The sequence below is a fragment of the Ochotona curzoniae genome, unplaced genomic scaffold (assembly GCF_017591425.1).
Source record: "Ochotona curzoniae isolate NIBS_2020 unplaced genomic scaffold, NIBS_Ocur_1.0 contig_2692, whole genome shotgun sequence".
Lineage (NCBI taxonomy): Eukaryota > Metazoa > Chordata > Mammalia > Lagomorpha > Ochotonidae > Ochotona > Ochotona curzoniae.
Genome location: NW_024465556.1, coordinates 14,825,469 through 14,846,941, shown reverse-complemented (window position 1 = coordinate 14,846,941; position 21,473 = coordinate 14,825,469). Strand labels below are relative to the sequence as shown.

General features: G+C 53.6%; 1 protein-coding gene across 2 annotated transcripts in view; it reads right to left on the bottom strand.

The window, feature by feature from the left end:
* Positions 1-21,473, bottom strand: part of TSPAN15 (tetraspanin 15) — a 40,256-nt gene that overhangs the window by 10,219 nt on the left and 8,564 nt on the right. The window contains exons 2-3 of one of the 2 annotated variants that reach the window (XM_040975880.1): positions 3,818-4,003; positions 3,192-3,266 (exon numbers count right to left, since the gene is read on the bottom strand). The exons of the other annotated variant lie outside the window; for it this stretch is intronic. Coding sequence (XP_040831814.1) covers positions 3,192-3,266; positions 3,818-4,003 — 261 coding nt within the window. The remainder of the gene's footprint in view (positions 1-3,191; positions 3,267-3,817; positions 4,004-21,473) is intronic. 2 annotated transcript variants of the gene reach the window in all.

Below are 21,473 nucleotides of genomic sequence, written 5' to 3'. Positions count from 1 at the left end.
AATGTCAGGCCGGAAGGAAGCAAGCAAGCATCAAAACCACAGATGGATGGACATACAGTCTGAGTGTGCTGTATGAGCCCACCCACCTGCTGGAAGAGCTAGCCTTTCTGGTTTTTCTGTGACATCCAATTCTAAAAATAGCTGAGGCCACTATGTCAAACCACCACCACCCCCCCACATCCCCTGCATTTTGAATGAATGGGGATTCCACAGGGACCACAGATCAGAGAAGGAGTGGAGGGACCAGCTGATGGCCCAGGGCATTGGTCCCCTGGGGATGGCGGCGTCCTGGGGTCCTGAATGCAACCAGAAACTTTTACATTAGTTTCCCAGCCCCAAAGCCAGCCGGCTGCACTCAATGCCTGCCAGGTTCCCAGAGCTTGGGGTCGAAGTAGTCAGCTGACCCAGGGCTGTCTTCCTTCAAAATGTCATCTCTGGGCTTTGCCCAGTCCCTCTAGAAGTTGGGGTCTTGTCCTCATTGCCCGCGACACTGACATCTGCCCCAGTCCTGGCAAGCAGGATCAAAGAGAGCCGTGGGAGCCCGAAGGAGGGAAGGATGGAGGCTGTGAAGAAGCTGTCTGCGCCTGCGTCTTCCTGGATTGGGCGGGGCGGGGGGGTGAGGGCGTTGCAGGCTGGTTCACTCCCCAGATGGTTGCAGGGCCCAAGTACTTAGGCCATCTTGTGCTGCCTTCCCAAGCACATTAGTAGGCAACTGAATTGGAAATGAGGCGGCCAGAACTTAAACAGGCGAGAGCTTTACTTTCTATGCCACAATGCCAGCTTTCTTCCCCTCTTTTTTCCACCTTACACAGTCCCTTCTTATCACCATCCACAGAAGCAGCTCCCGGTCTATGCTCTGACATGCAATGACATCACATTGGAAGGGATGCTTGTTTTTCTTTATGAATTATTTTCCCTTTGACTATTAAGCAAGAAGGAATTTGGGGAGTTAGAGGAATGATGTAAAGGAGAAAATAAGTATCACCCAGGTCCTACCCTTCAGGGGAAGTAAGTTGTGACAGTGTCAGTGTTGATTTTTTCCCATCTTTCCAAATCTTTTTCTCACTGTGAAGATCTGCATTTGTGACTCTGTATCTGGGGTAGTGTTTGACATGGTAAATACGAACCACTTGGAGCACTAACACCCTATATCAGGGTGCCTGGGTTCAAGTTCTGGCTGCACTTCCATTCCAGTTTCCTAAGAACGCATACCCTCGGAGGCAGCAGGTGATGGCTCAACGACGTGGGCCCCTGCCACCCACATGGGAGACCTGGGTGGAGTATCTGACTTCCGGCTTCGCCTGGCCCAGCCCTGGCACCAGGAGGTAGTGGAGGAGCAAACAAGTAGGTGATCTGTCTATCTTGCTGCTTTGCAAATGAAATAAATAATTTATAGTTTTGTATCCTGGTTTTAAGTTCATTAAATTATGCCCCACCCTAAGCTTCCAAACAGTTTAGAGTCCTTGACCATGAGGGCCCTTCCTGGGCTGCACGCTGGCACCTTCCCCCAACGGGACACCATCCAAGAAGACGGAACACATGCCATGGGCTGTGGCATCCACTGGACTGGGGCTAAGTGGAGGCTCTCACCCTTGCCCCAGGCTCTCCAGCACTCTGAGCCACGTGTTCAGAGGGACTCTTGGAGACCTCATCAGCGGATGCCTTTGTCTCGGTTGAGCTCCCTCCCTTGAGAGAAGGGGATGATGTCATGGCCCTGAGTGACCCCCAGGGCAATGGCCAGTGACTGAGCAGCTAGCCTCTGCACAATGATCCCTGAGACCAGAGCCGCAGTGCACTTAGGACGCAATTGTTTCCTGGGGCCAGGGACGCTGCTGACCATGGCCTGGACCTGGGCTCCAGCCAGGCAAACCCTCACCCGTGACCCCTACAAAGCTCAGAGCTGGCTGGGAGTCCTGGCTGGCAGCACAGGAAATCTTTCTCCCTGGCAAATATAACAAACATGTTTCCCTCCTCCACCATGCTGCTGAAACTGAGCCCCTGGCCAGTACCTGCCCACTCAGGGCAGAGGGCAGGAGCAGGTAGCACGACTGGCTGGGGTTGCCTCCCAGGGCCGTCTCTGCCTTGTGTGTTCTTGGAGGACTCTTAACCTCCGTGTCCCTCAGTGACTCTCCTGATGTGACAGACATTGGCCCTTTCCCGGGTCTCATGAAACAGGAAGAACCCCTGGGTTGTAGGAAAGTAGAGAGGCCGGCCATAGAGGGCCCAGGCAGAGCAGGTACAGCCTCTATCTATCCTGCCCTGGACTGGAAGGCCAGCCAGATGCGTAGAGGATTGGTCAGGGTTGTAGGTGGGCTGTGTAAGGGCTGGGCTCTGCTCAGCTCAGCATGGGGACCACCACAGCAGCTTTGGGCTCAACTTCGGACACAAGAGATCATCTGGCTGTGGCCCTGATGCCCATCCCAAAGGTGACTGCCCAGGGGCACTGGGAGCCACCCTGTCTGGGGTAGAGGCAGGCCTGGAGACAGCCAGGCCTAAACTCTGAAAACATGCCCTGTGGGTCATGCCCTCTGCTTACACTGAAGCACGATGAAGTCAAGAGAATGCTATGGGAGAAGACAGGGTACGGGCTGGCTTCTCTTGGGGCCTTGGGAACTGGAAGCTGGTGACTGTCTGCCACAGGCCAACCCCATACTGGGGCCATCCTACTCATGCTTTCCCCCAGTTTGCAACCCAAACACCGTGAGCCAGGTGCTGTGACCCTGGAGGATGGGAGAGACCAAGAGCCTTGGCCCAGGTCCCCTCGCCTGCAGGGAAGGAGATGGAAACCTTCCCAGCTCTAAGCGTCCTGACAAGGCAAACCCTGCCTTGGCTGGGACACAAGTGTCCTTCCCACCCTCACTCCCACATCCAGAGCAGCAGAGTCTGCCAGCATACCCCCCTCCCAAACACATGTGCCTCCTGTCCACTTGCCACTCAGCAGCCAGAGCGAAACAGCTGGATGCTGGCACATCCGACCAAAAACTCCCTAGAGGCTCTGGCCAACTGCCTGCAGAAAAAGTCCCACACTCCTAAAGCTCGACCTGCAAGGACCCACAAGATCATCCCCGGGTGACTGCCCCCATGCCCTCCCCCGTGGCCATGTGTGGCTCTGGCTCGTGGGGCCAGCACTCTCCTTGCCCTCTTGCAACAGCACCATCTCCCATGGCCCGTGACTCGGTCCCCAGACCCACCTGGTTCCGGAAGATCAGGGCCATCACACCACCAATGAGCTCCATTATAAGGCAGATCCCGAGGATGTACATGAACTGGAAGACAGTATGCACACAGAGTGAAGAAGCCTGCCCACAATGTGGCCCCAGCTTTGGGGACCCCACCCCCACCAGCCACAGCCGGAGGTCACTATTTCCTGATACTAGGATGGCCACCAGCACCCCAGGGGCCTCGTTGGAGTTACCAGGACAGACCTTATGGGATCAAGAGCTGTGAAGACTCAGCATGTGTGTCTGCTCTGACAGCTGGGTGGGATGTTGAATGAACCATTCCAGGCCACAGGGACTGATGACTTGCTGCCACCACTCCCTTCAGGTTCTGCTCACTCTCATTTGCATGTGGTTTCTCCATCCAAGGGGAGGGCCCCAATGAACAGGGTGTAGGTCAAAAAACAGGAGTCAGATCAGCATGTGTGCCCAGAGCAGGTGGTCCGGCACTCCTGGGCTAAGTGCTCTAGAAAGCGCTCTGTGGATGCTGGCACAAGTGAGGAAGGGATTCCAGGACCCAAGCTGTCCAAGGGCCCATGACTGGGTTCCCTGGCTTCCTGGGGACTCCAATCAGGGGCAGGCAGGAGGGGCTGACTTACCGCCTGGAGGAGGTACAGGTTGTCTCGTAGGGAGGCCAGGACACCAATGAAGGACACGATGAACATGACAACCCCCAACAGGATGAGAATGATGGCTGGAGCCAGGAAGGCACTCTCCAGCGTCTTGTATTTCTGCCGTTCTACCTCTGCATAGATGCCCACGGACAGAACCAGACCCCCGATCAGCTGTTGTGGCAAGGAAACAGGGAGTGAGAGAGTAGGCACACTTGGCCAGCAGATCTTCTGGCCATGAGTTCCGGGGGAGGGGAGCTTATGCCTGTGGCTGGACAGTTCCCTTTAGTGATCACAGAGTTTGGGGGGTGGCATCCCTTCAATTCCTGCTGCCATCCCAGCCCCTAGAACCCGAGCAAGGACTGGGCCTTAAAAGTGATGAAACTACAAGGCAGCCATTGGGGTGCCTTAAGATGTCACAACACAGACACTCCCAGAATAAAAGCCAGGTGAAGATGCTCAGAGGAGTCGGCCACATGCACGGAGAGAGGCAGGAACTGACCCTGCGCTTGAACATCCAAACTCCAGAACTATGAGGAGCATCTGCTCTTTATGCCACTCTGTCTGTGGGATTTCACATGACGGCAGTCCCAGCAAGTCATCTTCTTCTGGGAGGACACAGTGCCAGTTGGAGGTCTCAGCTCTGCCCCTGGCTAACGCTGGGCCTCAGACTCAGCAGGTCTGTGTTCCCATCTGAACAATGGGCATGAAGATGTCCATTCTGTGGTACTCTCTCCTCTGCTTTCTGCAAGGCTGTAGCACTAAAACAAAGGCAGAGAGGCGGTGAAGCTGATGGCACGGGGCTGTAGAATACATGCTGAGCAGGCATGGCACCCAGAGGAAAGCCTGGAACGGCTAGGGAAGTGGGGGTGTGGGGACCTCTCAGGCTACGTCATCAACACGGAATTTACCTTCTGGCTGACCACAAGGAACGCCAATGACTGGTGCAGAAGGAATTTCAAGGGGATTTTTAAGTAGCACTCTGTGAACCCTGCTACCAGAACACACTGCAAGTCCCCAGTCAGGAAAAGCTAGCTTCTTTATTATCATCCTACAGGCCAAGCATGCCTACCCCAGGACCTTTGCACAGACCACTCCCACAGCTGGATGTTCTCCTGACTTCCACACTTGCTACTTCTTCCTGCCTTTGCCCAGTGCTACCTGCTCCTGGAAGCAACTGGGAGATCACCTTGTTTACAGGTGGAAAACCCTGATTCCCCTTTCTCTGTTTTATTTCCTGCCTTGGTGTTTCATCAGATTTAATATGCCCAAGCCCATGCTGGGGTAGGAGAAGAGGGACTTTCTGCCATCGTGGACACCCCTTGACCGTCCTGATGTAGCGGAAGTGCAATCAAGCATTAGATACTGCATCCGCTGGATGACTGAGAGCTGGGCTTTCCCGTGGAGCCCCTGCATCTGAGTCAGAAGCTGGCTACCCAGGCTCCAGCCTGTCCAAGGATCCAGACTTACTCCGGAAGGCAGAGACCCGAAACCTGTGAGAGAAACCGGAAGCTGTGACGCTGGCAGCCAAGGTCCAGGCAAAGGAAGTGAGGGACAATACAGACAGGATGCTGGTGGGGCACACACCACACATAGCACCTGCCCCAGCGTAGGCATCCTGAACTCGACCCAAACCACCCCTCCAGCCATGCCCAGGCCTACACCAGCCTCCTCCCAGATCATCATATCACATCCCCACACGAGCCCAGGGCGCCTTCCGGCGACAGCGCCAAGACCGTCCTGAATAAAGTGAAGTGCTTGAGTTGCCCCAAGCTTGGACGAGGGACAGGGAGGCCCGAAGTCCCACCCTGGCAAACAGACTGCCACAACACAGCATCTTGGGTCCAGCTCCCTGAGACCCACCGCCCCCAAGTCTAGAAGAGATGTTTTTCCCGCACCCATCAGCTGGGGGCTGAAGGCATGAATGGACTTCTTCACCAGCCACTTACTGACAACCTGGTCACAGCAGGGAAACCAGGGTGCAGTGATGTCATGAAAATCACCCACTTAGGTAAATTTTAAGTTGTATAATGCAGGAACACACATGTACACACATCCATCCCTCTACAGGAAAACAGTGCCCACAGGAAAAACCCACCCTTGATAAAGATTAAGCAGAAACCATCCAGCTCTCTCATGCTCCCAAGCCCAGAAGCCGCTGAGATCATCATTCAAGGCCAGCTTAGCCCCCAGCAAGGAGAACAACAGCTGAGGAGACATTTTTCTTTCAAGATGTATTTATTTATTTGAAAGGCAAAGTTACAGACAGAGGAGAGATAGAGATCTTCCTTCCGATGCTTCATTCCCCTAGGGGCTGGGAAGACCAAGGCTGAGTCAAGCCAGGAGCCAGGAGCCAGGAGCCTCAGCGGGGTCTGCCATGTGGGTGGCAAGGGCCCAGGCACTTAGTCCATCTTCTGCTGTGGTTCCTAAGCACATTAACAAGGAGCTGAACGGGAAGTGAAGCAGCTAAGACAAAAACTAGCACCCACATGGGATGCTGGCATTGCAAGTGACAGCCAACCTGCTACACCACAGTGCCACCTCAAGGAGCCTTTTAAAAGCCAAATCCCCTCCCCATCCTGCCTTTTTAATTGCCACCTGTAAGGAACCATTCATTGACCCATGACCTGAACCCAGAACCCAGAGCCCTGGGTTCCTGCCCTGCAGCTGAGGACTGTTATCAAGCAGGAGCCCAGGTTCAGGGACAGCTTGGCCAAGCCTATCTTCCTTTATCTTCCACCCTAAGGAAAAGATGAATTCTCACCTCAATACTGAAGCCACCACTACTGGTTAGTATTTACAGGCTTGATTCTATGCAATTTGAACAGTTCTAGTTCCTGTTGCAAAAAAAAAAAAAAATTTCTCTGGAAAGATGGGGTCACGGGGCTGACAAGCTGGCACCATGCTCCCTGCCCCCAGGCGGACCCAGACCCTCCATTCTGCACACAGCTGCGCTTGGGGTTGCAGTCACTGTGTTGGAAGGCATCCTCCCACACTTGGCTGTCCCTGGCCCCAGTTCTGACTGCAGCTGACCCCAGTCCGCTCCAGAAAGGCAGCCAGTAGCTTCTTTGACTTTCTTTGACTTTCAGTGAGCCCCGGGAACACTCAGCCAGCCTTCCTGGCAGGACACATAACTTCCCCTGCTCTGATCTAACTCCCCCGTTAAAAAGCATTCCCATTAGCCTGTGACATTTCCAGACTGCAAAAACCATGGGAAAGACTCCCATGACAATGTAAGCCTGGGCCTCCCCACGCCACCGCCACTGTGGCCCCGGTTTTGCTGCAGCTGAAGATGCTGCAGCCCCAGACCTGCCAACAGCCTGGATGGGGGGGGTCCCCCACCCAGCACAGGGCCATCTGTGCTCCTTGCCCAAGTGTCCCCAGGGGCACGGAGCTAGGGGGAGAGGCCGGCAAAAAGCTCTCCAAGAAGTTCATAATTTCCAAACAGCACTTACATCTCCGATGACGTCAGTTTACCCATCTGAGTATAAGATGATCTGTCAGTGCCAGCCTGCAACCCCGGCCACTCCTGCTAATTATAGCCCTTCCTTTGCCTGCCCCGCTGCTCCAGCCCCAGTACAGGAAGCCAGCGGCCCATTTGTCAACCAGAACAGCTGCAATCCCAGGCTGGGGCTGGGGGGCCTACGGCCATGCCCAAGGGAGGCGGAAGAAGGCAAGAGCACGCTGCCAGTAGCCCAAGGCCAGGCTGCAGTTTGTGTGGATAGCAGAAAGACCCAGTGCCTAGTGGGGGGCTGAGCCTGGAGGTCTCCTCGGAGCCCTGCACCCTTGGCCCAGACCTGCTCCCCCTCAGCTGAGGCCTCTCTGTGCTTCAGGGAAGTTTTGTTATCATTTCCAGGAGACCTGCAAGGTACATCAGGTCCACGTCATGTTCCAGGCTCTGTATCAGGCACCACAGGGTCACAGAGGGGGCAGGACTGGCGGAGGACAGAAGACAGGCCAGACACAACGGTCCTGCTGGTGAACGTCAGGAGATCCTTGAATTATGGCTAGAGAAAAACTGGCAGCTTCACTTCCGTTAGCCCCTCACTGAAATGTCCCTTCCATTTTGAGTGTGGGCCTCCAACCACGGGGTGTCTCCAGCACCTGTGACTCTGTCGCAGGTAGAAATCACATTAGCGTTAGCTCTGTCCTTCACACTTGGGGACGACAACAGCGTCTGACCCACAGCGAAGCCTTGAGACTTGGTGCACTGGTGAAGAAGCATAACGCTGCTACGTCACACCCTCGGTCGTAGACTATTATCATAATCTTGTTTCCTTTTGAAGTCCTGTATATGTATGTATACATATGTATTTCAGTATTTACCTTATGTATTTCGGTATTTTATTCTAGGGAAAGGGGTCCCCATGTTCCCCCCAACAATCAAGGGGGTCCCTAGCACAAAGACAGCTCCTGGTCTATAGCAAGATGTCATGCCCACTGTGGAGGGTTGCGGAGGGCGCTGAGCACGCAGACAGCGGTAGGGATGAGGCCTAAGACACCTGTATACCACGTCGGAATGCCCAGGCTCAAGTTCCGGCTATGCTTCCACTCCCAGATTCCTGCTAACGTACATCCTGGAAGGCAGCTGTCAGTGATGGCTCAAATACTTGGATCCCTGCCACCCACATGGGAGACCTAGACTGAACCCTAGGTCCCAGGATAGGGATAGGGTTGGGGTCAGGGTTAGGGTTGCAATAGCTGGTGCTTGGCCCACACCCAGTTATTGCAAGCATTTGGAGAATGAACCTGCACATGGAAGATTTAAATGTGATAATAAATAAAATGTATTTATTAACATTTCTCTTTTAGGGAATCAAGGTTAGTGGGGTTTATTTTCCTTGAAATTGATTCCTATTTCAAATGCAGTCTGGGATTCTGCCTGGGATTTCCTTTCAGTTAGGTAATTCAGCATACACGGAGAGCAATGGCAGGGTTACAGTGGGGGGACAGCGATCTTGCATGTGTTGGTTCACTCCCCAGAGTGAGTACAAGGGAAGAGTACAAGAGTACAAGGGAGGAAGGAGCTGTCAGAACATTGGGATGGGAGCCTGTATTGTGGTGCAGTGGGCTAATCCACTGCTTACAACACTGACATTTTTTTTTAAAGATTTATTTATTTTTATTGGAAAGTCAGATTTACAAAGAGAAAGAAAAAAAGAGAAAGATCCTCCATCTGCTGGTTTACTCCCCAAGGATCCAGGAGCTTCTTCCGGGTCTCTCATACACCATGCAGGGTTTCAAGGCGTTGAGTCATCCTTTACTACTGCTTTCCCAGGCCACAAGCAGGGAGCTGGATGGGAGGTGGGGTAGCCAGAATATAAACTGGCACCCATATGGGATCCTGGCACATGCAAAGTAAGGACTTTAACCACTAGGCTTCTGCACCAGGCCCACAACACCACCCTTCTTATTGGTTGTGCCCTGGACACAGCAGAAGTGCTGAGCCAGCATCCTACCATGGACTGCCTTGAACTCCCTTCCTTAATTTGCACTCCTACTCACAAAGCTGGGAAGTGGCCATGTTCATCACAAAGGCCACTAGCCATATGCACTCAAATGTAAATGAGCTAAGATGACATAGAGAAAAATAATAATGAAGGTCTGAATCCAGTAAAGATGATTCAAAGACTATAAATTCATTTCTCCAGGAAGCTGAGCCAATGTCCAAGAGCTGTGGACCTCCCTGGGCCTTTCTGTCATCACAGAATGTTCTATCAGTAGCTCTGCTTGCCGGCTGGCACCAAAGCACTTTGCAAAGATATACCAGTTCTCTCCTGGTCCTCACCAAGGCCTGCCAGGCAGTCTCAGGGGCAGGCCAGATGGACAGGCAAGACCCTGACCCCAGACCTAGCTCTCACGGGGGTGCCGTGTGGCACAGCCACCTCACACCTGGTCTGCAGCTGAACATTGTCATTCTCTGGCTGTGAGTAGAAGTTGTAGACTAAGGTGAGTTCAGCGCAGTCCTTGCTGGTCAGCAGGCTGTGCTATTTCACAGGTAGAACATGGGGCACGCAGCCGGGGGTCCTGGGCTGACTCAAGGTGGTGTCCCCAGCCTTGGTCCCCAAGGAAAGCAGGACACAGCAAACGCAGGTGGTCCAGCTGTGCTGCCCTCCAGAACGCCCAGGGCAGTTTCACATGATTCTCACTGAGCCCTTGGAGAAGGACCCCGCCTTGGGAGAAAAAGCTCCCTGGGAAGCAGAGTGAGCGCCGCCCTCCTGTCCGGTGGTTCCTCCTGCAATGTGGAAGATTCCCACTTTCACATGGTATATTCCAGGCTGTGTGGAGCGAGGCTGGGAGGCATGTGCAGGTCCAGCTGTTCCATGAGGGCACAAAGTGACATTTCTAATCCACAGCAGCCTCCTAGGCATGATGAAGCACCCGGGCCAAGCTAACCAGACCCAGGAGCAGGCAGATGGGGAGGGTCCATAAGTAAATGACCAAACCATTCTGAAATGAGAGGCAAAGCAGGACTTCCTCATGTGGAACCAGGAAAGTACAGTGGTTGATCTGGGCCCTGCAGGATGCACAGTCTGGCCTCCACCCCCAGACCCCATGTAAGCACAGCCCCCAGCCCAGCATCTTGACAGCGGGCGTGAGCATGAGCGATGACCTTGCTGCAGCTGCTTCTAAGCCCAAAGAAGGAGCTCTGGGGTACTCTCCAGGGCTCAGGAGAAGAGTGACTCATGCTGAATTTGGAAACCATGGAAACAGCCCAGGGAGAGCGCAAAGCACATTCACTTCCACCCAGGCCCCTCTCCCTGGCTTCCCTTCCCCCGCCTCTCCAGGGTTTAAGTTCTCTCTCTCTCTCTCTCTCCATTCCCCATGCACACCACCTTCGGTGTCTGACCCCGGAAGGTCAGAGGCCACCTGCAGCTGGGCAGTGAAGTCTACTGATGGTCTCCGCAGAGGGTGATGAGAACAGAAGCCAATGCTCTTCCATACACCCCAGACGCCTGCCCCTGCCAGGGAGGACAGGGATCCCCCAACTCTACAGACAGGTCCTGGTGCCAAGCTGGGGCTCCCACTGTGAGGGCAGAGATGGGGAGCTGGGGACACAGAGCTCTTGGGGGGACTTCCTGCTATGATCATCATCCAGACACACTCCCCTATTTTTCTTTTTAAGTTTTACTTGCATATTTGAAAGGTTGAGTTAGAGAGAGAAACACCTTCCATCTGCTGGTTCACTACCCAAATGGCCACAACAGCTGGGACTGGGGCTGGTGCTGAGCCAAAGCCAGGAACCAAGAATTCCCTCCAGGTCTCCCACGAGGATAACAAGAAGGCAAGCCCTTGGGGCCATCCTTCACTGTTTTCCCAAACACATCCAGCAGGAAGCTGGATCAGAAGCTGAGCAGCTGGGACTTGAACCAGCGCTCTGAAACAAATGCTAGCATCATAGGTAGAGGTATTACCTGCAGAACTGCAATGCAGCCCCAGCCCTCTCTCTTCTTCCACAGGCCAGAATGCTTCCTCTGCAGCCCTGGGCACTTTGGTCATGGCTCCAGGCCTCCAGCAGGGGGTACTCCTTCACTCAGGCCCCAGAAAAGAAGCTGTAGACTCACAAGATGCTCTGGGGGGTCAGTCCTGTGACACAACTTCCTGTTGGGAAGTGTGCAGGTAAGTCCTGTCCTTGTACTGACCAGAGACCTGGCAGGAGGCATTACTGGGGGCTCTAAAGTAGGGGTGGGGCTGTTTCAGGGAGTGGGAAGGGGGGTTCCCTATGATCTCACCTGCCCCAACACCTCTGGGAAACTCAGAGGAGAAATGACACCAAAGGTGGGGGTGCAGATGTCAGGGGGAGGGAAGAGACCAAGGATGCCCCACCAGCAGGTGCAGTGGCCAGGCAGCCCATGTGGCTATTTCTCAGGGGACATTTAGTTGAGCTGGAAGCAGGTAAACTGAAGGCTGTCACCATGCAGCTTTGGCCACGGCAGGGCTTACTGGCAACTCCTGGTGTTAATGCCTGGTGTTGCTATGCTACAAACATGATTTGGTTCCTAGGATCCTATGGGTGCCTGGCTCCCTGGAGATGTCTCCTGGGATGGGCATTCCAGAGAGAGGCTTGGATATATCAGCCCGAGCAGGCCCAGCCTCTGCTCCCTGGCTGTCCCTGTTGTGACCCCTGATCTGCATGGGGGAACATGGAGTGGAGACAGAGATGCCCCCCTTGTCCTGGCCTTGACTGAGGCCTGCACTGCCAGCACTGTCTCCCACTGCCGCTTTCTGGAACTAACAAAGCCAAATGACTGTCCTCGTCCTCAGGAACCCTTTCTGGCATCTCCCTCCACTTTAGGACGCCTAGAAACCAGCCATGAAAAGCCCTCAGAAGTGCCAGCATTTACAGGACTAACTAAACTCTGCAACAGAAAACTGTAGGCCTTTGCTACCCCCACTGTACACAGGCTGTGTGGAGTCACACACACACACACACACACATCGGCCTTGACCTTGACAGGCTCACAGGCACGTAGTAAGTGCATGAGCTGGGAAGCCCCTGAACTCACAGGAAGGAAGCCTGGTGGCTCAGCTCCCAGCCTTGCTCTCCCTGCAGCAGCTGGGTGGGAAGACTCAGGGCCCAAGCCCCACCACAACAGCATCATGGAACACAGTGACCCTGGACTGAGCTGTGGGCAGAAGCTGCTGGCCTTCAGCAGGTGCACACACACCTCCCTCCTTCCTCAGGAGCCACATCAACATGCTGTGCCACTGACATTCCTAGTCCCAGCTTAGATGCCAGAGCGATGCCACTGTAATCCTGGGGTATTCCCAAGAGTGGGCAAGTCCCTGTGCCAAATCCCGAGGCAGCATTCGCTGAGTGATCACACACACACTCAGCACTCAGTGTGAACCAGGAGCTGTATATGACTGAACAGGTCCTGCCCTCAAAGGGCTCGGCATGGTGAGAGACACACGGGCACACCCCGTAATGCAACGGTTAGGAAGACTCAGTTAATAGATGGACTGACTGGAGAAGGTAACATTTGCACTGAATCTAGTTAACAGACATGCAGGAATTCCTGAGATACTCAAGTGAGTAGGGGGTCCCAGAGGTGTGTGCAGGCACCATGGGGGCGGGGGGCAGCAGGACAGCAGGCTGGGGCAGCCAAAGAGGCTCACAGAAGCCAGATGACAGCAAAGCTGGATCACAGGTTAAGCCCAGAAGTACATTTTCACCATGAGCCTGCTCAGCATGTGGCATGGTTTTTGGCCACTGGCCCGCTGGGACCTACTTAATCTCAGAGCTGCTACCTGCTCTCAGATCTCTCTGAGGACACGGGAACCTCCATCTACAAGGATGAAACTCATTGATTTTTCACCACAAATCAAAATGGGGACAAACTGTAAATACATACTAACAATCATTGAGAAATAGAAAATGTTAACTAACAGGGCATCACCTGTTTGTAACACACAAATGTCTCTGAGCATAATCCCAGAGTAGCATAAGCTCTGCCCATGTGGCTGGCTGGCTGGTTGGGCATAGCTGGGGTCTCAGACTTGCCTCTGCCTCTGCCAACAGCCACCGCACAGTCACAGGTCACAGTCACAGGTCCCCAACAAGTGCCATCAGGCTCTCCAGAAGGAATGGAGATGGCAGAGGCAAAGCGACATCCCAAGATTACCTTGAAAGGAGACCCTGCATGTTCCTGGGCCCACTCTGAGGGCCGCTGTTTGGAGAATTAGGGTACAGTTCCAGCCACAAACCAGAGCCCAGAACTTGAGCGGTTGGTAGGAGCTCAAGTTTGAGCTGGGGAGAAACAGGAAAACATGCAGCATGTGACAGGTACAAGTGCTGTTGCTGTGGCCAAGGAAAGGGGCACCTGAGACCTAGAGCAGAAGAGGGACCAAGGCTGCAGCAGGGGGAAGGGGTGTCCGGGAGGCCAGCCAGGAGTCTGCTGTAATGGTTCAGAGGGTAGCGGTGGCCTGCAGAAGATGGCAGGCACGTGAAGGTGGCGGCAAGAAGCAGGCAAACTTGGTACACACCAAGCTTTGAATGAGAAAATCAACGAAATAACCTGGGCAGAGACGTCACTGGTCAAAGCTCAGCTTAGCTTTCAAACACTCCTTTGCCACAGTGTGAGGGGGTTAAGCTGCCACTTGGGACACTTGCAGCCCATATCCTAGTGCTTGGTTCCAGTCCTGACTGCTCCACTTCCACTCCAGCTCCCCACTAACGTGCCTGGGAAAGAACTTGGGCCGCCGTCACTGACTGGGAGATCTAGATGCAGTTCCAAGTTCCTGGCTTCAGCCTGGCCCGACCCTAGCCATTGTGGCCATTTGGCAGGTAAACCAGTGCAAGGAAGACCAATCAATCTTTCCCTCTTTAACCCTGCAATTAAAAAAAGAGAGAGAGAGACATCCATTGCAGGGTATGAGCTGGGTTGTGATGCAGGAGTCTGATTTTTAATTTTATTTATTTATTTATTTTTGTTGGAAAGGCAAATTTAAAGAGGAGAGACAGGAAAATCTTCCATTTGCTGATTCACTCCACAAATGGCTGTAACAGCTAAAGTTAAGCCAATCCAAAACCAAGCATCCAGGAGTTTCCTCCAGGTCTCCCACATGTGTGCAGTGTCTCAAGGCTTTGGGCCATCCTCCACTGCTTTCCCAGGTCATAAACAGGGAGCTGGATGGGAAATGGAGCAGCCAGGACATGAACCAGCAGCCACATGGGATCCTGGTGCTTAGAGGTGGAGGATTAGCTCGTTGAGCTATAGCCCTGGGTCCATGGGTCCTAATTTTTTTTTTTTAAATATATACTAACAAGGACATTTTAGGGACACTAGAATAAGGCTTAGTGTGTACTGGACTTTTTCTTAGGCATGAAAATGGCAATTATATACCTGACATTTTTTTTCTTTTTAGGACACATATTGAGGCAAATTGTCATGATACCTACACCTTACTCTATAACACTAAATGTTTGTTGATCCCAGAAAATGGACTCATGGGTGCCCACAGTGGCTTTCGTTCACCCTTTCTATATATGTGAAAATCCTTTAACAAGAAAAGATCCAGGCCCAGGCCCAAGGCCCTCTTACTAGGTGGGTGCCAGGTTCATGAGGCCCAGGGGTGGGGGATTCAGCAGGGCTCAGGTCGCCTGGCCTGGGACCTGGGACCTAGCTGCGAGGTGGGTGCAGGTTTATGAGCCCCGGGGGCGGTGGATCTCCTGTCCCAGGTCTTGGGGCCAGCCTACTAGGTGGATGTCAAGTTCGTGAGCCCCAAGGATGGGGTATCTGGTAATGCTTGGAACACCTGGGCCAGCCACTTGGACTCGCCTGCAAGAACATGCCCTACATAATAAAAAAGGTGGAACAGTGAACACAGGCCCTGTTGTAAAAGGAGAATATGGCAGCTCACTTGGTGCTGTAGCAGAAGAACAGAACTAACTGACAACTACCCCAAACAAACGATGACAGCAAAAAATCTCGGTGAATGGAGCCAATGGACATTGGGAGGATGACATCATCCTCGGATGGAGAAATCGGCAGCATTTCAGAACGATCCAAGCCACTTGGACAGAATCCTAGGAATATGTACACATTGAGACTCTGGGTTGATATGAGGTGGTGGCTCCTCAGCCCTGGGTACTGGGACGTGTGGAAAGTCATGAGTGGTTTTCCCCTTTGTTTCTTGCTTTCCCCCCAGGAACAAGAAGAAGATACAGCAAATTTGGAAGCAATGAGTTCACCCAATTTTCCCTAAACCTCGATCCTTCCCACCCTGATCAACCAAGTAATCATTATTAAAAATAATAATAAAAGAAAAGGTCCAGAAAGCAAGCAAGATCTAAGTGCCCTGCTTCCCAAGAGGCCATCTGGGGCCTGATGCCGCAGGCCAGACCAGCCGCCTGAGGGCAATCTCCAGGCCACTCACCACAGGCTGGAGCCAGGCGGCCTCCCCTAGCCTGGAATTAATGCCCAAACCAGATGTTTCGTGAACTGCTCAACTGAGCTAAATATAGGCTCTTCCGGAACCTGCCTATTATGCATCTCTATGAGCTCCCAGAAAGCGGGCTGGCAGGGCTTTGGAAGAGGCACCCATTATGCATGGGGCAGAGACAGGGAGAGGGCACTTAAGTCACCCTAAATTACCTCCTCCTCTGCCTGCAGAAAGAGGGACAAGAGGGCCATGGCAGAATCGGCTGACAAGGGCTGGGAGGCAGAAAGCAGGGGTGACTGAGCTGGTGGGAGCAAGGAATGGCACATGCCAGTGGTAGGCACTCATGCACCCTCTGGGTCCCACCTCCTCTCCACTATAAAATGGCCATGATGGTCTCTCAAATGGCACCTGTTATGGCACAACCGCTGTCATACTGCATACTGCCAACCCCTGCCCTACCTCTTTAAAAAACAAACAACAACAAACAAAACCATTTTGCTTATTTGACAAGCAGAGAGGGAGAGAGAGAGACAGAGAACTCCCATTTGCATGTTCTGTCCCCGGGACCCACAGATGCTGGGAGCGGACCCAGCTGAAGCCAGGAGCCAGGAACTCAAGCCAGGTCTGCCATGTTGGTGGCAGGAAGCCAACTCCCTGAGCCACTGCTGTCTCCCAGGGTCTACATTAGCAGGAATGAGGGAGTCAGGAACCAAGTGGGACAGGTGCTTCTTCACCCCAGCCTGACCTCCTGCGCCCTGCTGCTTCTCTGCAAGTCAGCAGTACGCAGCCTGTGACATGCTTGGAACGGAGCACACTACCCAAGTTCCCGAAAGAAGCAAAAAGGAGCAGCTGAGAACTTCCAGTGTCTCCCAAGCTCCGGCTTCTCTCCTCACATATTCACCCAGGCCATGCCAGCTGATTACTCTCATTATTATTCTTCAAACAAACCAATTTTTCTTACTAAAATAAACACAATCCTGACATGACCTGATCAAAAATGTGCCACCACAACAGATGCGATATTTCTCTATTTCATGAGATACTCACTACAGATACTAAACTTGTAAGGGTCCCCACCAACTCACCGACAGGCCACCTGACATAGTCCAGGAACAAACAAATGGCTGCCAGAGCAGCTTACCTCCCCTTACCTTGCAGATGGAACCCGGAAGCCCAGGGTATCACTCCCCAAAGGCACCCTTCGGTCAGCAGCTGTGACCAGGTCTCCCAGCTCCAAGGCCTGGGCTTTGCCATACACCGGCTACCCTCCTTCATTAGGGATGAGAGTTCCTACACCCTGGCATGTACTTTCCAAATTGAGAGGAAAAAAAAAAAAGCTTCAGAGGGACAGGGGGTGCTGGCTCCATCTCTCTCTCCCTGTGGCCCCAGGAACACAACAGCCCGTGAGGTCCACTTCCCTTCCTGTCCCACACAAGGTAACAGGCGGCCCAACCCCTGGGGAGCCCTTGGCCCCCATCCCAGTAGCTGCCCTTGCTCTAGTGCCATTGTTCAGCCACAGCTTTGAGGAGATGTGGGGTATCCCAGACACCAAGCAAGTGTTTACTGAGTGACTGAATGACCCATGCAGTGGACAGGCCACTCCCCCAAAGAGTCACTTCTCTCAACCCCAGAGACAAAGGATGTGAACATCTCCACCTCCAGCACCCATAGCGAGAGACCTGCAGTCTCCAAGCCGCTTTCCCAAATGCAGTCCAGGCTACAGCAGAGCCAGGGCACAGGGCTGCAGCAGGATCTTGCACAATACCATTGGGAAGGAGCCCCACTGGTACAAGAGGACATGAAAGCCCAGCCTAGGCCCAGCGTGATGACTCAATGGCTAATCCTATACCTGCAAGTGCCAGTAGCTCATATGACCACCAGTTCATGTGCCGGCTGCTCTACTTCCCATCCAGCTCCCTATTCATGGCCTGGCAAAGCAACGGAAGCTGGCCCAAAGCCTTGGGTCCTGCATTCATGTGGGAGGCCTGAAGAGGCTCTTGACTCCTGGCTTTGGATCAGCTCAGCTCAGCTCCGACCATGGTGACCATTTGGGGGGTGAACCAGTGGATAAAAGATCTTCCTGTTTCTCCTTCTTTCTGCAAATTGATCTTTGCAATAAAAAGAAGTGAATCTTGAAAGAAAGAAAGAAAGAAAGAAAGAAAGAAAGAAAGAAAGAAAGAAAGAAAGAAAGAAAGAAAGAAAGAAAGAAAGAAAGAAAGAAAGAAAGAAAAGAAAAGAAAAGAAAGAAAGAAAACATAGCCAGGGAGCAACACAAGGGAGAGAAGTATGGCCAGACTGAAGAGGCAAGCATGTTTGTCATAACTTTTTTTTTTTAAAGATTTATTTATTTATTGGAAGGTCAGATATACAGAGAGGAGGAGAGACAGAAAGAAAGATCTTCCATCAGATGATTCACTCCCCAAGTGAGTGCAATGGTTAATGCTATGCTGATTTGAAGCCAGGATCCAGGAACTTCTTCCGGGTCTCCCACACGGGTGCAGGGTCCCAAAGCTTTGGGCTGTCCTCAACTGCTTTCCCAGGGTACAAGCAGGGAGCTGGTAGGGAAGTGGAGCTGCCGGGATTAGAACTGGCGTCCATATGGGATCCCGGGGCATTCAAGGCGAGGACTTTAGCCACTAGGCCACTAGGCCGGGCCCTGTCAAAACTTTTGAAAACGTGTTAGAGAGGCAGATGAACAGAGAGTTCCCACCTCCTGGCCCATTCCCTCAAATGCACACAGAGCCAGGGCGCTCCATCAGGCCTCCCATGTGGGGTGGCTTGAACTCACTTTACTTGAGGCACCATTGCTCCCTCCCAGGGCCTGCATGAGCCAGCATCCAGCCCGGAGGCGCTGATGTGGGTCATGGGCATCTTGATTATGTCTTCTGCACAGGCTAAGCACCTGTCCTAAGAATCAAGTTTAATTCCAAGTGAGGTCAGCACTGGAGGCGACCACAGAGGAAGAGAAAGACAGAAAGAGAAGACGAGCAGGTCCCAGACCACCTCAGGGTCTTTGGGCCCTTGAACAACTCTGGCTCTTAAAGGATTTATACTGGGGATGTGAGTCCATCCCCAGTAGGTGTAGCAAGGATCAGGAGGCAACTGCCCACATTGTGGGAGCTTGGAGCTCAGCTCTGACTCAGATGACCCAGTGGAACCCCCTGGGAGCCACTGGTCAGGCCACTCCCCTGATGCTCACAGCTGTCTGCAGCTGTGTGATCACCTGCTAGGAATCGGCTCATGCCAACAGAACAGAGCCAGGACCAGAGCTGCCGTATCTGTGTCCCGCAGCCCAGCACTAGGTCAGACAAGCAGAGGGGTCTGGCCTCCACACAGCCAGGCCAGAGGCTGAGGCAGAACCATGCCAAGAGACCAAAAGCATCCTGATGCCTGGGCTTGAGCCTGCCAAAGAACATTCTTCTCTTTTCTATGAGAAGTCTCCTGAGTGGTGCCCACAGTTCACCTGGAGACTTGGAGGGCCAGGGACACCTGCTGCATGACCTGGGCTCTGTTCCCTCCTCTTGGACCTTCCCCACACAGTCCCTCCAGTCCATCCTGACTTTGAAGTCCAGGCCCTGTGTGGCACATGCCCTTCTGAAGAGAAGGGGCCCCACACCTTCCATAGGGCCTGTGTACAGACAGCTCCATTCACTTTAAGATTGATGTGTTTTCCATGTGAAAGATGGTAAGACAGAGACACAGAGAAATCTTCCATCCGCTGGTTCACTCCTCAGATGCTGGCAGCAGCCAGGCCACAGCCTGGAGCCAGGAACTCCATCCAGGTGTCCTGTGTGAGAGGTAGGGGCCATCTCCTGCTGCCTCCCTGAGTGTGCATTAGCAGGGAGCTAGAACTGGAGGTGGAGCCAGACTCGCCAAGCTGGGCTGCAGGCATCTTAACCAGGAGTTTCTATTTAACTGTGCAGCCAAGGTCCTCCCTGAAGGCTAACATGCATTCTGCTGCTTTGCCCTCCCTCTTTCTCTCTCTTTTATTTTTATTGGAAAGGTAGATTTTACAGAAAGACAAGACAAAGATCTTCCATCTGCTGGTTCCCTCCCCAAATGGCCACAACGGCCAGAAGCTGAGCTAATCTCTAGCCAGGAGGTAGGAGCCTCTTCTGGGTCTCCCACACGAGTGCAGGATCCCGAAGCTTTGGGTCATTCCTCTGCTGCTTTCTTGGGCCACAAGCAGGGAGCTGGGTAGGAAGTAGAGCAGCTGGGACACGAACTAGTGCTCATATAGGATGCTTGCACTTGCAGGTGGAGGATTAACCTTTGCCCTCTTTCTGTCCCATGTTCCTGGTAGGCGATGCCTCTGGGAGAATCGGGGGAGGGGTGGGAATGAGGAGGGATAGGGTTTCACTCCCTTCTGGCAGGACTATTCCCTGCCCAGTGCTCCCTGTTCTAGCTTTCAGTGCTGTCCACAGAAAGACAGAGTGCTCAGGCCCCTGCTCCGTCAGCGGGCCCCCTGCCCAATCTCCCAGTAAGGCAGGCTGGCCAAGCAGAAGGGGTTTGTATTCAGCTCCCAGGGCTGTGTGATGGATTCTCTAACCACCCTGGAGGCCAGAAAGGAGATGTGAGGGAGCCAGCAAGGCCGCAGGCCCCTGGGGGCTCAGGGAGGGCGCCCAGTACACTCAGGCCAGCCTTCTCAGGCTCTGCAGGCTGTCTGCCTCCCCCTCTGAGTGGTTCAGTCTTCCATCCCTTCCCCAGCGTCCCCCACCCCACCTTCCTCTTACAGACACGCCGCTCCTTGGCCTCAGGGGGGACAGCTCAAGGTCCTGTAGTTCATGGACTTTGTCACAGTCACAGGACCCTCCTGTTGCAGTCACCCTGCCACGTTCTTCAGAGCCCAGGGTGGGAAGTCTAGTCCTCAGTGCTCCGCCACTGCCACTTGGTCATCCCCGTGGCCTCAGCTGTCTGCTCTCTGTCCCCCTGGAAAGTGGGGACAGACAGTCTGTTTCTCTCTGACCGACTCTCTGAGGTCAGGTGGCTGACACTGTAACATGACAGCCAGCTCCTAACATGATGCCCAGGTACCACGAGTTCTCTAATTCGAGATGCAATTGACAGACCACGTGAACTGTCACAGGCTCCTTCCCTTCCCTGACCCAGCGTGCAAATCCCTGAGCTCAAGTTGGCTCTGACAGAAACTTCTTCAAGTCACAAACTTCAGAAGAAGGTTGCCTTCAGAGCGCAGAAACATAACCGGAAGCAAAGGACAATCCTAGACCTCACGGAACCCCTCCTCCCGCAGAGGCAGCCCAGCCAGCTTCCTGCGTCTCCCACCTGGCCAGGCTGGCAGCCTCCACACACCTCCTGTCCCCCAACCTGCCTCCCAGGGCCTCTCCTGACCGGGCGCGCTAACTCTCCCAGGCCAGGGGCTAGGCAGACAGTCATGGAGGTCAGGAAAGGTCCCCAGACATCCTGCATGATTCAGTGGCAGACAAGGTGGGCTAAAGAAGCCAGCCGGCCTCATCAGGACTCCCTTCCTCCACAGAAGCTGCTTCAAGCTGTGGTTTCAACGCCAAGGCACCTGGGGAGACAGAGCAGCGACACGGGGCTTGGGTCCCTGAGCCAGCAGCTCCGAGGTGCAGTGTGCATTCATGTGTCCTTGAAGTTCCCCCAGGGCAGGAGGCCTCCAGCCATGGAGCAGATCCCCCTGGCCAAGAAGGTCTTGTCTGATCAACCTTGGAAATGACCCCATCTCAAAATTCCTCATCAGCTTTGGAAGCGAGGGCCCTGCCCACTGCAATGAGGCAGA